The 16,181-nt window shown below is 41.1% G+C and overlaps 1 protein-coding gene across 1 annotated transcript in view; it reads right to left on the reverse strand.

The window, feature by feature from the left end:
- Window positions 1-16,181, reverse strand: part of lbr (lamin B receptor) — a 95,592-nt gene that overhangs the window by 31,173 nt on the left and 48,238 nt on the right. Inside the window, exon 8 of the mRNA XM_072550502.1 lies at window positions 8,285-8,479. Within this exon, the coding sequence (XP_072406603.1) occupies window positions 8,285-8,479 (195 nt within the window). The remainder of the gene's footprint in view (window positions 1-8,284; window positions 8,480-16,181) is intronic.

Raw genomic sequence — 16,181 nt, forward strand, 5'->3', positions numbered from 1 at the left:
ATCTGTATCCCTCTGCTTCCCACCTACGCATACATCTGTCCAGACACACCTTAAATGAATCTAACATGCCTGCCTCTACTACCTCTGCTGGCAACATGTTTCAAGCACCTACACCCTCTGTGTAAAGTACTTTCCACATGTATCCCCCTTAAACCTTTCTCCTCGCATCTTGAACACGTGACCTCTCATTATTGAATCCCTCACCTGAGAAAAAAAACTTTTCACCCTGTCTATACCTTTCATGATTTTGTAGACCTCAATCAGGTCTCCCCTCAATCTTCTTTTCTTTCCCTAATGAAAACAATCCTAACCTACTCAACCTCTCTTCATAACTAGCATCTTCCATACCAGGCAACATCCTCGTAAACCTTCTCTGCACCCTCTCCAAAGCTTCCACATCCTTTTGGTAATGTGGCAACCAGAACTGTACATATGGCCAAACCAAAGCCTTGTACAATTTTAACAAGATCTGCCAGCTCACATTCAATACCCTGTCCGATGAAGGCAAGCATACCATATGCCTTCTTGAGCACTCTATCCACCTGTGCAGCCACCTTCAGGGTACAATGGACCTGAACTCCCAGATCTCTCTGCTCATCAAATTTTCCCAAAGCTCTTCCGTTTACAGTATAGTTTGCTCTAGAATTCGACCTTCCAAAATGCATCACCTCACATTTGCCCAGATTGAACTCAATCTGCCATTTCTCCGCCCAATTCTCCAGTCTATCTATACTGTCCTGTATTCTTTTGACAGTCCCCTATGCGTTCTGCTGCTCCAACAATCTTCGTGTCATCTGCAAATGTACTGATCAGACCACCAAATGCCCTCTTCCAGATCATTTATGTATATTACAAACAAGAGTAGAGCCAGCAATGATCCCTATGGAACACCACTTTGGAGAATACAGAAATGGAGAATGGTCACCTTTCTCCATTTTGGGAAACTCCCTACAACTACCACTCTCTGTCTCCTGTTGCTCAACCAGTTCTTTATACACCTACTTAGAACACCCTGCACACCATGTGACTTCACTTTCTCCATTAGTTTACCATGGGAAACCTTATCAAAATGCCTTACTAAAGTCCATGTATATGACATCTACAGCCCTTCTTTCAATCAATCAACTCAGTCACTTTCTCAAAGAATTCTATAGTGAGTAAAGGACAATCTCCCCCACATAAAACCATGTTGCCTATTACTGATAAGCCCATTCTCTTCCAATTAAAGATAGATCCTATCACTCAATACCTTCTCCAGCAACTTTCCCACCACTGATGTCAGGCTCACTGGTCTGTAGTTACCCGGAATATCCCTACTTCCCTTTGTGAACAGGGGGACAACATTAGCAACTCTCCAGTCCTCTAGCGCTTTACCTGATGTTTAAGAATGCTACAAAGATAACTGTCAGGGCCCCAGTTATTTCCCCTCTCTTCTCCATCAGCAACCTGAGATAGATCCCATCAGGTCCTGGGAATTTGTCCAGCTTAATATCCTTTACCCTACCCAACACATTCTGCCTCCTTATGTCAACGTGATCCAGAGTAAACAAATTTCTATCTCTAATCTCAACATTCATCATGTCCCTCTCCTTAGTGAACACTGATACAAAGTAATCATTGAGAATCTCACCCATTTTCTCAGGTTCGTCACACAACTTTCGTTCCTTATCCTTTAGTGAACCAACCCTTTCTCTAGTTAACCTCTTGCTTCTTATATAGGAATAAAAGGCCTTGGGGTTCTTCTTAATTCTGCTCACTAAAGTTATTTCATGACCCTTTTTAGCCCACTTGATTCCTCATTTTAAGATTGGTCCCACTCTCTTACTAACCAGTCTCCCATTAGGAACATTGCCAAACACCTTACTAAAGTCCACATATATCATGTCCACTGCTCTGCCCTCATCAATCCTCTGTTACTTCTTCAAAAAAACTCAATCAAGTTCATGAGACAGGATTTCCCACGCACAAAGCCATATTGACTATCCCTAATTGGTCCTTGCCTTTCCAAATACACGTAAACCCTGTCCCTCAGGATTCCCTCCAAAAACTTGCCCACCACTGACATCAGGCTCACTGGTCTATCGTTCCCTGGCTTTTCCTTTCTCAAATAGTTGCACCATGTTAGCCAACCTCCAATCTTCCGGCACCTCACCTGTGACTATAGATAATACAAATATCTCAGCAAGAGGCCCAGCAATCACTTCCCTAGCTTCCCAGAGAGTTCTGGGGTGCACCTGATCAGGTCCTGGGGATTTTCCACTTTTATGCATTTCAAGGCATTCAGCACCACCTCCTCTGTAATATGGACAAGATGTCACCATCTATTTCCCTGCATTCTGTATCTTCCAAGTCCTTCGCCACAGTAAATACTGACGCAAAATACTCGTTTAGTATCTCCACCATCTCCTGCGGCTCCACACATAAGATGCTTTGCCTATCTTTGAGGGGCCCTATTCTCTCCCTAGTTATCCTTTTGTCCTTTAATGTATCTATAAAAACCCTTTGGATTCTCCTTAATCCTATTTGCCAAAGCTGTCTCATGTCCCCTTTTTGCCCTCCTGATTTCCTTAAGTATACCCTGACTGCCTTTATACTCCAAGGATTCACTCAATCGCTCATGTCAGGTGTAGACAGATGCTTCCTTCCTTTTGTTAACCAAAATCTCAATTTCTCTAGTCATCCACCATTCCCTACACCTATCAGTCTTACCTTTCACTGTAACAAGTTGTTTGCAATTAACAGCTCAGTTTGACGGTAAGTATTAAGTTAGCTTGCCGAGCTGGAAGATTTGTTTTCAGATGTTTTGTCACCATAACTAGATAACATCAGTGAGAATCTCCGGTGAAGCGCTGGTGGTATGTCCAGCCTCTCTATTTATAGGTCTTGGTTTCTTTGAGTGGGTGATGTCATTTCCGGTTCTTTTTTTTCAAGAGAAGGTAGATGGGATCTAAGTCGATGTGTTTATTGATGAGTTCTGGTTAGAATACCATGCCTCTCGCATGTGTTTTCATTGCGCTTGTCCTAGGATGTGTGTCAGTTGTCCCAGTCAAAGTGGTGTCCTTCTTTGTCTGTGTGCATGGAAACTAGTAACAGTAGGTAGTCTCTTTTGGTGGCTAGTTTATGTTCATATATCTTGGTGGCATGATTCCTGCTTGTTTGCCTGGTGTAGTTTTTTTTAACGGTTCTTGCATGGTGTCTTTTAAATGATGTTAGTTTTGCTGGCAGTATCTAATGGATCCTTTAGGCTCATTAGTTGCTGTTTAAGTGCGTTGGAAGTTTTGTGGGCTACCATGATGCCAAGGGGTCCAAGTAGTCTGGAAGTCATTTCTGATAGGTCTTTGATGTAAGGTAATGTGGCTATAGGTTTTGGTTGCATTGTGTCTGCTCGTTAGGTATCGTTTTTGAGGAATTGGCAGATAGTGTTTATTGGGTACCCTTTTTCTTGAAAACTGTTGTATAGATATTTTTTCTTCTGCTGTTTGTAGTTCTTGGGTGCTGCAGTGTGATGTAGCTCGTTGAAATAATGTCTTGGTCCTGCTCCGTTTGTGGGTGTTGGGATGATTGCTTCTGAAGTCAAGTTGTTTTTCTGTAGACACTGGTTTGAAGCTGTTAAATATATGTTCAACTGTCATGTCTAGGAATGGGAGTCTGTTGTTCTTCTTTTTTGTGAATTTTATGCCTGTCAGGATATTGTTGACGGTGTTAGAAACCAAGACTTATAAAGAGAGAGGCAGGACATACCACCAGTGCTTCACTGGAGATTTTCACTGATGATGCTACTTAGTCATGTTGACAAAACGTCTGAAAACAAACCTTCCAGCTCAGTGAGCTAACTTACATACTTAGGAATATACTGTCTTTGTATTCTTGTTATCTCATTTCTGAAGGCTTCCCATTTTTCAGCTGTCCCTTTACTTGCGAAAATCTGCCCCCAATTGGCTTTTCAAACTTTTTGCCTAACAATGTCAAAATTAGTCTTTCTCCAATTTAGAACTTTTAGATCTGGTCTATCCTTTTCCATCACTATTTTAAAACCACTAGAATTATGGTCGCTGGCCCCAAAGTGCTCTCCTACTGACAGCTCAGTCACCTACCCTGCCTTATTTCCCAAGAGGAGGTCATGTTTTGCACTGTCTCGAGTAGAAACATCTTCCAAATGAATCAGAAAAGTTTCTTGTACATACTTAGATTCCTCTCCATCTAAACCCCTAACACTATGGCAGTCCCAGTCTGTGTTTGGAAAGTTAAAATCCCCAACCAGAACCACCGTATTATTCTTACGGATTCTTACTAAAATTTCCTTATACATTTGTTTCTAAATTTCCTGCTGATAATTAGGGGATCTATAATACAATCCAAATAAGGTGATCATCATCTTCTTATTTCTCGGTTCCACCCAAATATCTTCCCTGGATGTATTCCCAGTAATATCTTAATTACAGCAGTAATGCTATCCCTTTTCAAAAATATACTTCCCCTCCTCTCTTGCCTCACTTTTCTATCCTTCCTATAGCATCTGTATCCTAGAACATTAAGCTGCCATCCCTGAGCCATGTTTCTGTAATTGCTATGATATCCCAGTATCATGTTCCTCACCATGTCCTGAGTTCATCTGCCTTCCCTCTTAAGCCTCTTGCATTGAAGTAAATGCAGTTTAATTTATCAGACCTATCTTGTTCGCTGCTTTGTTCCATCCTGCCCTGCCTATGTGACTTGCTCCCCTTCCTGACTTTTCTGAACTTTTTCCAAGTTTAACGTCTTTCCGAAAGCAGAGAGACCAGAACTGAATGCAGTATTTTAAAAGTGGCTCACCAACATCCTGTACAGCAGTAACATGATGTCTCAACTCCTATACTGAATGCACTGATCAATAAAGTGAAGACTCCAACTTCAAGGAACAATGCACCTGCACCCCTAGGTCTCTTTGTTCAGCAACACATCCCAAGGCCTTACCATTTAACAGTCCAAGTCCTACTCTGATTTGCTTCTGGATTAGTGGTGCTGGAAAAGCACAGCAGTTCAGGCAGCATCCGAGGAGCAGGAAAATTGTCGTTTCGGGCAAAAGCCCTTCATCAGGAATACAGGCAGAGTGCCTGAAGGGTGGAGAGATAAATGAGAGGAGGGTGGGAACGAGGAGAAAGTAGCATAGAGTACAATAGGTGAGTGGGGGAGGGGATGAAGGTGATAGGTCAGGGAGGACGGTGGAGTGGATAGGTGGAAAAGAAGATAGGCAGGTAGGACAAGTCATGGGGACAGTGCTGAGCTGGAAGTTTGGAACTGGGGTGAGGTGGGGGAAGGGGAAATGAGGAAAGAGCTTCAGGGCAGAGGAAATGACCTGGGAGTTGCACAGGGAAAGGGACTCCCACTGCTTACAAAATGCAAAACCTCACATTTATCTAAATTAAACTCCACCTGCCACTCAGCTGACTGGCCCATCTGATCAAGATCAGGAGAAAGTGAGGATTGCAGATGCTGGAGATCTGAGTTGAGAAAGTGAATTGTTGGGAAAGCACAACAGTTCAGGCAGCATCTGAGGAGCAGGAGAATCGATGTTTCGGGCACAAGCCCAAACATAAATTCTCCTGCTCCTCGGGTGCTGCCTGAACTGCTGCGCTTTCCCAGTAACACACACTCGACATCTGATCAAGATCCCACTGTACTCCGATAACCTTCTTTACTGTCCATTACACCACCAATTTTGGTATCATCTATAAACTTACTAAACATACTTCCTCTATTCACATCTAAATCATTTATATAAATGAAGAAAAATAGTGGACTCAGTACTGATCCTTATGGCACACCACTGGTCATAGGCCTCCAGCCTAAAAAAATAACCCTTTACCACCTTCAAGCGAAATTTGTAACCAATTGGCTAGCTTCCCCTGGTTTCCACATGATCTCACCTTGCTAACCAATTTACCATGTACCTTGTCAAGCGCCTTACTGAAATCCATATAGGCAATGTCTGTCATTATGCCTTTGTCTATCTTCTGCCACTTCTTAAAAAAATCTCAATCAAGTTTAGGAACCTTGTCGAATACCTTCTGCAAAATCAAAATACGACACTTCTACCGGTTCCCCACTATCCATTCTGGATAGGATTTCCCTTAAAAACTCTCAAATTAAGTCAGACAATTTCCCTTTCATGAAGCCATGCTAACTCTACTCAATTAGATTATGGCTTTCCAAATGTTCTATCAATTCCTCAAATAACTGATTCCAAACGATTGACGTTATGCTAATCGACCTAAGTTAACAGCTCTTTGACTCTGTCCCTTGTTGTTTTGGGGTGACACATTGACAGTCTTCCAATCCTCCAGTATTTCTTCAGAATACCTCTAAAGGACCTCTAGAAAATTACAAGCAATGCATTCACCATCCCTGTAGCTGCATCTTTTAGGATCCTAGGATGAAAGCCATCAGTGCCAGGCAATTAATCTGCCTTTGGCCTCATTAGTTTGTCTAATACTACTTCTCTCATGCTGAGACTTTATTCAATCCCCAATGGGACATTAGAGGTATATTAATGGGACATTAGAGGTATATTCCACTGTAAAGACTGATGCAAAATATCTTTTTAGGTCCTCGGTCATGACTATCTCCCCAGGTTCATTTTCTAAGGAACCCATGTTCATTTTCATTTTCCTCTTCCTTTTTATACATCAGTTTTTATATTCTTTACTAATTTGCTTACTTTTGCTATCTTTTCATCTTTTTAAGTCTTCCTTTGCTAGATTCTGAAGCTATCCCAGTCTTTAGGGCACTTTTGTTTACTTGTATATTTTTTATTTCAGCTTAATGCTCTCCTTAAACTTCCTTGGTTAGCCACAGTTGTTTTTTCTCTTTCTTAGGATCTTTCCTCCTTAAATGGGATATATTTTTGCTTAACATTATGAATTACCTCCTTAAATGTCTACCACTACTGGTTTACTGTCCTTCCTGCTAATCTACCTGCCCAGTCCACTTTAGCTAATTCTATATAAAAACCGAAAGAACTGCAGATGCTGTCAATCAGAAACAAAAACAGAAGTTGCTGGAAAAGCTCAACAGGTCTGGCAGCATCTGTGAAATCAGAGTTAACATTTTGGGTCCGGTGACCCTTCCCGAGAACAGTTCTGAAGAACAGTCACTGGACCCAAAATGTTCACTCTGATTTCTCTTCAGAGTTACTGCCAGACTTGCTGAGCTTTTCCAGCAACTTCTGTTTTTCTTAGCTAATTCTGTCCCCATTTCATTGTAATTCCTTTTCGTTAAACACGGGTGTTTCCGACCCAAGTTTCTCACATTCAAACTGAATGTTAAATTCTACCATGTATTGCTCAGTATATTCTAGAGGTTTTTTTAAAAAAAGTTATTTATTAAACCTGCCTCATTACCCATTACTTGACCAAGGCTGGCCTGCTCACTTGTTGGCTCCATAATATATTATTCTAGGAAGCCAAACCTAATGGTCTTTATGAATTTGTTGTTGCAGTTACTCTTTCCAACTTAATTGGCCAAATCAATATTAAGTCACCCATGCTTATTGCACTATTCTTTTACATACACTCATTATTTGTCAATTTATAATTTCTTGCAGTGTGAAACATTAATCATTCGGAACAGAAAAACTGTCAATTTGCTGCATTATTTTCTTCAGTTTTCTCCATAAAACTCTATTTTCAATACACATTGCTGTTCTTTCTCTATTTTGCCAATGAACTGCCTTGTTCCTTCTTCAAATTTCAAGTTTGCGGGTCTACACACCACTCCTAACAGTGTCTCCTTCGCCTTACTGTTTCCTTTCCCTTGTAGCATGGCGGAGCAGTCTGAAGGGGCTGAATTGCCTGCAGCTAGACTTCTGTTCAAGACTGCAATGAGGTAAAATGGAAATCCATTGGAGAACCCAGAAGACAGCAGGACCATAAAACTACAGCTAGGCCATTTATAAGTAAAATAAAACAATTTCTATGCAAAGTCATGAGAACATTGAATGGCTTGCTATAAGTGGCTAATAAATGGTAATTAACATTACAAAAAACTGAAAATGCTAGAAAATCACAAGGTCTGTCAACATATGTGGAGACACAATTAACATTTCAGCTTGACGATCCATTATCAAATCTCAGTCACTCCACAAACCATGCAAGATAATTATTTATAGCATTAATAGTACTTTGCTTTTGTGTCACTTAAAAAGGTAGCTGGTAAAGTATCTGAAAATAAAAAGAATGAAAGGGCAATGAAATACAATTAGAATTGCTATACATAACCTTTATTCACTTTATTAATAGACACTTACCAGAATTTCCTCCTTCTGCTATCTCATCTGCAGGAACACGCCAGGAGCGCACATACAGGTAAATACTCAGGACAACTGAAAACACCATTGCAGAGATTGCAAGCTGCAACAGGTTGCTGTAAATGTAACTCAGGTTCACCTCATTGTACAGGGCAGCACCTAATGCAGCAGCACACAGCACAAATGCATAGAATGCTGAAAAGAAAAAAAGGCGGCAATAATCAGTATTTTCAGAATTGAACACTACAAAAAAAAAGTAAAAAATATATTTTCTCTCATACTAACACAGTTTACAATTTTTAAAGTTACGCCATACCATATTAAAATTGGATCTCATTCACTGAAGAAGCACTACCTCAATGAGTCGTGATAAAGAGAGACAACTGAAACATTAATCATTCGGAACAGAAAAACTGTCAATTTTCTGCATTATTTTCTTCAGTTTTCTCCATAAAACTCTATTTTCAATACACATTGCTGTTCTTTCTCTATTTTGCCAATGAACTGCCTTGTTCCTTCTTCAAATTTCAACATTAACATTTGTGACGTGTTGATCAAGCAGAAGTTCCAGACCTACTGCATATGACATTGGACCCCACACTTGGCAACAAACTTTACAAGTTCAATGGTACACTGAACTTGCACACGACAGAAAGGAGGAATTTTGAACAGAACTTTGATCAATATAATCAGCTAGCAGTGCACTGCTTGAAAGTATTTCTCAAGGAAATGACCTACTGTTATTGAGCAGAAATATGAACTAGATGATGCTTCCAGTGCAAGATAGTGATAGAGGAACAGGGCTGCATGTGGACTCTTCCCCAGGGGTCATCCACTCCCATCTGCTTTCCTTCTTTGTTTCACTTTTGCCTCTTTTTTTCTTTTGCTTTTCCTTTTGATTTTTTTCCCTTCTTTCTGTGGCAGTTTGGTTGGCAGCACCGGCAGGGCAGCACATGTGGAGTGGCATAAGTGGCTTCTCCAGTGATAGGAAGCAGCAGGAAGGACATTCTTCCAGCAATAGGACATGGCGGCAGCTTGTGCATTCTCTTAAAATATTTGGCCTACAGCATCAAGGTCATTCTCCCAGGGTCCAAGGCCAGTAACAGCAAATTCTTCCAGCAATCAGAGACAGTGCCACCAACGTCAGCAGACTCTCTAAGATGGCAGCACCAGTAAGGTGACACCTGCAGCTCAAGCAAATCATGTGACCCAGCGACGGCTTGGCCTGGTCTGGCCGCAGAGGCAGAGACTCTGGGTTCAACAGCTTCAGCAAAGTGGGCCCAGCAGCAATGGTGCCTAAAGGGCAGCACAGTGGCTCAGTGGTTAGCACTGCTGCCTCACAGCGTCAGGAACCCAGGTTCAATTCCCGCCTTGGCCAACTGTCTGTGTGGAGCTTTCACATTCTCCTCACGTCTGTGTGAGTTTCCTCCCACATTCCAAAAGATGTGCAGGTCAGGTAAATTGCCAGTGTTAGGTGCATTAGTCAGGGGGATATGCAGGGAAATGAGTCTGGGTAGGATATTCTTTGGAGGGTCAGCATTGACTTGTTGGACCGAAGGGCCTGTTTCCACACTGTAGGAAATCTAATCTAATCTAAAGTTGGTGGGTCTGGTACAGGCGGCGGCAAGGTGGTGGACATCCTCCTTGAGGCTAGGTGCCGGCAACAACTAGGTCGGAAAGTATGATATTCTGAACTTCTTACTTCTTTATTTTTAATATTTATTTCTAGGACTTAAATTGCTGGACTATTTACAGAGCTGTACAGCATGGAAACAGACCCTTTGGTTCAACTTGTCCATGCCAACCAGATATCCTACATAAATCTAATCCCACATCCCTCTGGATTCTTCCTATTCACGTACCCATCCAGATGCCTTTTAAAATGCTGTAATTTTACCAGCCGCCACCACTTCCTCTGGCAGCTCATTCATCACCCTCTGCGTGAAAAGGTTGCCCCTTAGGTTCCTTTCAAATCTTTCCACTCTCACCCCAAACCTATGCCCTCTAGTTCTGGACGTCTGTCACCCCAGGAAATGACCTTGTCAATTTACCCTATCCATGCCCATGATTTTATAAATGTCTAAGGTCACCCTCCAGGGAAAACAGCTCCTGCCTATTCAGCCTCTCCCTATAGCTCAAACCCTCCAAATTTGGCCACATCTTTGTAAATCTTTTCTGAACCCTTTCAAGTTTCACAACATTTTTTTGTTTCCTAAAATTTGATCTTAAGTATCTGCACCTCACTCAGCAACTGTAAACATTTCACTGTATTCATTTGGGTACATGTCACAATAAAGCTAATTCAAATCAATTCTAAGTTACAAATGCAAGTCACCATAGGGAAAAATACAAACATCAGTGATGCTAAAATGTCAGCGGCCTCAGCTCTTTTACTCAATGTCAAGAGGGAGGAGTTCCAGAATTGCTTTACAGTATGCTTCAAAGTATGAAGACAAATTTAATCAAGGTTTGGAGATGCCGTGTTGGACTGGGATGTACAAAGTTAAAAATCACACAACACCAGGTTATAGTCTAACAGGTTTAATTGGAAGCACTAGCTTTCAGAGCTCCACTCCCTCATCAACCACGTGATGAAGGAGCAGAGCTCCGAAAGCTAGTGCTTCCAATTAAACCTGTTGGACTATAACCTGGTGTTGTGTAAAATTTAATCAAGGCATTCATAAGGATACTGGATCATTATTTGAAAAGGAAGAACGGACAGAGTTATGGAACAGGGTAGCAAAATGCACTGGATGAATTGGCCATGAGACAGCAGTCTTTCTTTTTGTGCTGTGATTCTACTTAAAGCAGGTTCTGCTTTCCTATTTTTCCGGCCAAAATGGACAACTATATATTTTCCTGCATTATACTGCATCTTCCAATTGCTATCTACTTACTTAACCAGTGCATATTTGTTTACAAACTCCTAGTATACTCCTTGTTCACTCACCTTTATAACAGCAGAAAATGTGGCTACAAGATCATCAGTCTTTTCATTCAAGTCATAAATGCCTTTCATGAGCAGTTGAGCTCTCACCACTGATCCTTGAATCAGTGCACTGTTACAATTCGCCAACCTGAAAACCCCAACTCTATTGTTAGCTAATCAATTCATACTCAAAATCACCCCAACATCATGAAATCTCATCTTGTACAATATTTTATGTAGCACCTTATGCTTTTTTGAAATCCAAATATGCCACATCTGTTGAATATTGGGGTCCCTTAAAAACTGAATTTTCCAGTATTCACTGTGTATCACAAGATTTAATTTAAAAGCTTTTACTATTACACCAGTAATTATACTTTCCAAAATTCCAACATATGAAAACAAAGGAAAGAATTAGGAAAAACACAGATCACAATGCCCAGTGAACTAGCATCACTTATCAGGCACCAAATACACCCTACAATCAGTGTATGGTTTTCAAAAGTTAGAAGGCTTTGTTCTTAGAAGGAATGAAAACTAACCCTCAGATGAAGGTGGGCAAGGAGACAACAATCTATCCAATGTCACGGATAGTTGTCCCATGGTCATTGTCCGAAAGGATTCAGACAATTGATTGACAGAAAATAACCTCCCTTAGAAATATGACACAATATATGGTAGGGCAGGGGGTTGTTCTGTTTTTGGGGATTTCATCAAGCAAACCTCATTTTGGAAACCTCCCAAAGTAGTCTTCACCAGGCAGATGGAAGATGGACTAGGAGAAGAATAGGAAGGCCAAAAGGAAGAGTTCCCTACATCTTGGCTAGACAGCAGGATGCAATTAAATCTTGTGATACACAGTGAATACTAGGAAAATCCAGTTTTTAAGGGACCCCAATATTCAATAGATGTGGCACATTTGGATTTCAAAAAAGCATAAGATGCTAACAAGATTAAAACCTTCTACGCCGTTTGTCCTGATATCAGTGAATCAGCCTCAATTGTCATGGTTATATATATTCTTAATTAAATAAAGAAAGTATTTTATGTAACCTACTTTGAATTAAACTTATCGAAGTATCATAAAATTATTTACAAACTGTCAATGAACTGCTGTGCTCTTCCAGCACCACTAATCCAGAATGGCCTACATTAGGTAAATGTGATCACAAACCCCTAAAATCAACAGTATTGTTACATTTGTGCTTTTCTAATCTGCTTGGATCTTTTGAGAAACTAAGGAATTTTAAAATTTATACCTCCACTATTTCTGCAGCCACTTAGTTATAGAGCCATATAAGCATGGAAACAGATTCTTTTGAGATAATTTGATGCAGGCCTTCATGTCTGGGGGAGTTTGTCAGCCTTTCGTCCCAATGGTTTTCCTGGTTCATTTTCTGTGATGATAATGATTGGTTTTCCTTTCCTTTTGTTCCCTGCTTTTGTACTACTATTAGGATGCTCTTTGCACCTTCTATTGCAAAAACAGATACAAAATACTTATTCAAAGTCTTTCTCACTTCCTTGTTTCCCCATCAGTAATTCCCTAGTCTCACTCTCCAATGGACCGAAGGCACATTTTATGTACATTTCTGTTTAATTACTTGTAAAAGCTGCTACTGTCTGTTTTGCGTTTACTACCAGTTTTCTCACACACACACAAACGTCTCCCTCTTAATCAGTTTTTAATCATCCTTTGCTGTTTTTTAGGCTTTTGTAATGCCCTGGGCTACCAATAATCTTTGCAACATTTCAACCTTTCCAATTTGACACCATTGTTACCCTTCTTAGTTGTCACAATTGCTGAATTCTTACTTATTTTTTGAAGGAATAGTTCTTTGTTAATTACTATAAAATATTTTCCTAAATCTGTGCCAGGCTGGTCTATCTTGTCCATTTTACCTTTTAAACTATTTTCGCAGTCCTCGTCATCCAACTGCCTTCAGGCTCTAGTAACTGTGTTTATTGAAGACTCACACTTCTCCCCCTCAAATTGAAAGTAAAATTCTATTTTATTTATTCATTTAAGGGAAGTTAGCATTGTTGACTGATCACTCTTACCTTTACTTGAAGTCACTAACTAATACTATATTATCATTTATTACCAGGTCAAAAAAATGCCCTGTTCTCTGGTTTCAGAACACACTGTTCTAAGAAACTGTCATCATGAATACACTTTGAAGGTATTTGCCAGGATATCTTTGCTAATTTGACGCAACCCAATCTAAATGATTAAAATTACCCCAAATATTGCAATTCCTTTCTTACAACCTATTATTCCATTTATAATTATGCTTAGCCACTTTAATATTTAAAATACCTGATCCTTGTTATCATTTACCTTCTGTGGAATGGACATACTTTTCAGACAAGAACAGAGATAATCACAAGTGTGGCAATAGTTGATTGAGTAGTTCAGCTGGAATTCCATCTTATGCAGATACTTTATGTTTTGCTAAATGGTCCAAGGATTTCTTGAGCTCAAATAATGTGTGTTCTTTTGACTATCTCAATCAAGACAGGAAGAAGTTAAGTTCAGATTACAAGATGCCATCACAGAAAAGTCTAGCAAGACATCAGTTTACAGAAACAAAAAAGTGACAGAGGAGGCTGCAGACAGGGATCTCTCACTCCTTAATATCAGAGGCAAAGTCTTTAGTAGGGGTATAATTCTGTCTAATTGTAGGTTGAAGTTCAGTGTGACTTTTATGCCAGAAGAATCTATGAAGAATTACTCTTGTAGCTCAATTACGGAGTGGAAGTACAGAGAACAGCATATACCTCTACCTTACTTTCGCAATGCTGAATACAGTGAGGTTATATCAAGAAAGGGGGACTCTTCAACATCTTCAGGAAAAGGGGCTGTCCTGCAAAGTTCATGAGTTTCATTTGCTTTTTCCAGAACAACATGCAATGTCTTTTACAGTTTGATGGATGAACAGTTTCATAAAAAGGGAGGAATGAGATAGTGCTCTTTCCTATCCGTCACTCAGACATAGTCTTCTCCAGGCTGTTGAATTTTGCCTTCCTGTAAATATGGAAGGAGTCTACTTACATACTTGGCCAGATTTTCTGCATGGTGAGATAGACAGCAGCTAATATCAATAGGACATCCGAAGGTCAACCTAAAGGTTGCTTATAAAATGTGACAGAATCCGCAATCATGGATTATCGCACCAGGAATCTCTGATGAGAAGGGAAGATGGTAATGCCTCCAGTACAATGATATAGATCACCACTCTGACCACTGGCTTGGCAATGGAAGCCAAAGCCAAAAACATAGCAAGAGTACACAATATGCAGCATGTGGCAGAGTCACTGTCAAGATTTGCCTCTTCATCACATAAGAAACATGATACAAATACAGGTACTACTCATGACTCTATGAAATCCTCCTACAGCGATCTTCTTCTAAAAAGTCAAATACCACACAATATTCAGATCCCAGTCTCACTTGCAACCATATCTCTACGCTGTCCTTCACATCATATTCATTTATTTCTAACTGTGCTACCATTTCATCCATCTTGTTAAAATAGATTAGATTAGATTCCCTACAGTGTGGAAATAGACCCTTCGACCCAATGTGTCTACACAGACCCTCCGAAGACTAACCCACCCAGACCCATTCCCCTACCCTATTATTTACCCCTGACTAATTCACCTAATTCCACATCTTTGTGGGAGGAAACCAGAGCACCCAGAGGAAACCCACGCAGACACGGGGAGAATGTGCAAACTCCACACAGGCAGTCGCCAGAGGCGCGAATCAAACCCGGGTCCCTGGTGCTGTGAGGCAGCAGTGCTAACCACTGAGCCACTGTGCCCTAGTTGTGCATTTCAGATAAAGAGCTTTTAGTTTGTCTTTACACCATCATATCTTAATTAGCCATGCATTCTTAGTAGGTTCTGTCCCTTTTTGTCACATTCAGGTCATCATTTCTCATATTGCTACTCTGTACTATTGGTTTGGCTTTCTCTAACATTTAGGAGAAAGTGACGACTGCTAGAGAGTCACAAGTTAAAAAATGTGGTGCTGGAAAAGCCCAGCAAGTCAGGCATCATCCGAGGAGAAGAGTTGTTGCTTTGGACATAAGCCTTTCATCAGTAATGTGGAGGGAGAAAGGCGCTGAGAGTGGGGCTGGTGGGGGGAGGGGGGTGGTGGTGGGGAAGCAAGGCAGCTAGGAAGGCAATAGGTGGATGCAGTTTGGGGGGTACTGATAGTTTGGTGGAGCAGATGGGTGGGAAGAAAGATGGACAGGTTGGAGCTGGAATGAGGTGGGGGGAGCGGGGAGATTTAGAAACTAGTGAAGCCAATGTTGATGCTATCTGGTTGAAGGGTCCCAAGGCAAAAGAGGAGGCATTCTTCCTCCAGTAGTCTGCGGCATGGACTTGGCGGTGGTGGCAGCCCAGGACTTGCACCCGTGGCCAACCATTTCAACTATTTCTCACATTCCAAGGACACGCAAGTCCTGGGCCTCCTCCACTGCCAAATCCAAGCCATCCAACAACGGGAAGAAGAATGCTTCATCTTCCACCTTGGGACCTTTTAATCACATGGCACCAACATCGACTTCATTAGTTTGCAAATTTCCCCTTCCCCCACCTCATTGTAGATCCAACTCTCCAACTTGGCACCGCCCACTTGACCTGTCTATCTTCTTTCCCATCTATACGCTCTACCCTCCCCAATTACTCCCCCCTGCATCCACCTACCTTCCCTCCAGCCCCACCCCTGTATTTATCTCTCAGCTGCCTTGCCCCCTCCACGTTCCTGATGAAGGGCTTATGCCTACAATGTTGACTCTCTTGCTGCTCGGATGCTGCCTGACCTGCTGTGCTCTTCTAGCGCCACACTTTTCTCTAATGTTGCTAAACTTTCTGCCATGAGAATCCTCTCTCCCACTGTTTAGTTTCTAGTTTGAGCTAGTGATTATGCCTTAATATCTTCTAAATTGCAGCTAGTAA

This window comes from Chiloscyllium punctatum, chromosome 3 (assembly GCF_047496795.1).
Source record: "Chiloscyllium punctatum isolate Juve2018m chromosome 3, sChiPun1.3, whole genome shotgun sequence".
In the NCBI taxonomy this organism is placed as follows: Eukaryota; Metazoa; Chordata; class Chondrichthyes; order Orectolobiformes; family Hemiscylliidae; genus Chiloscyllium; species Chiloscyllium punctatum.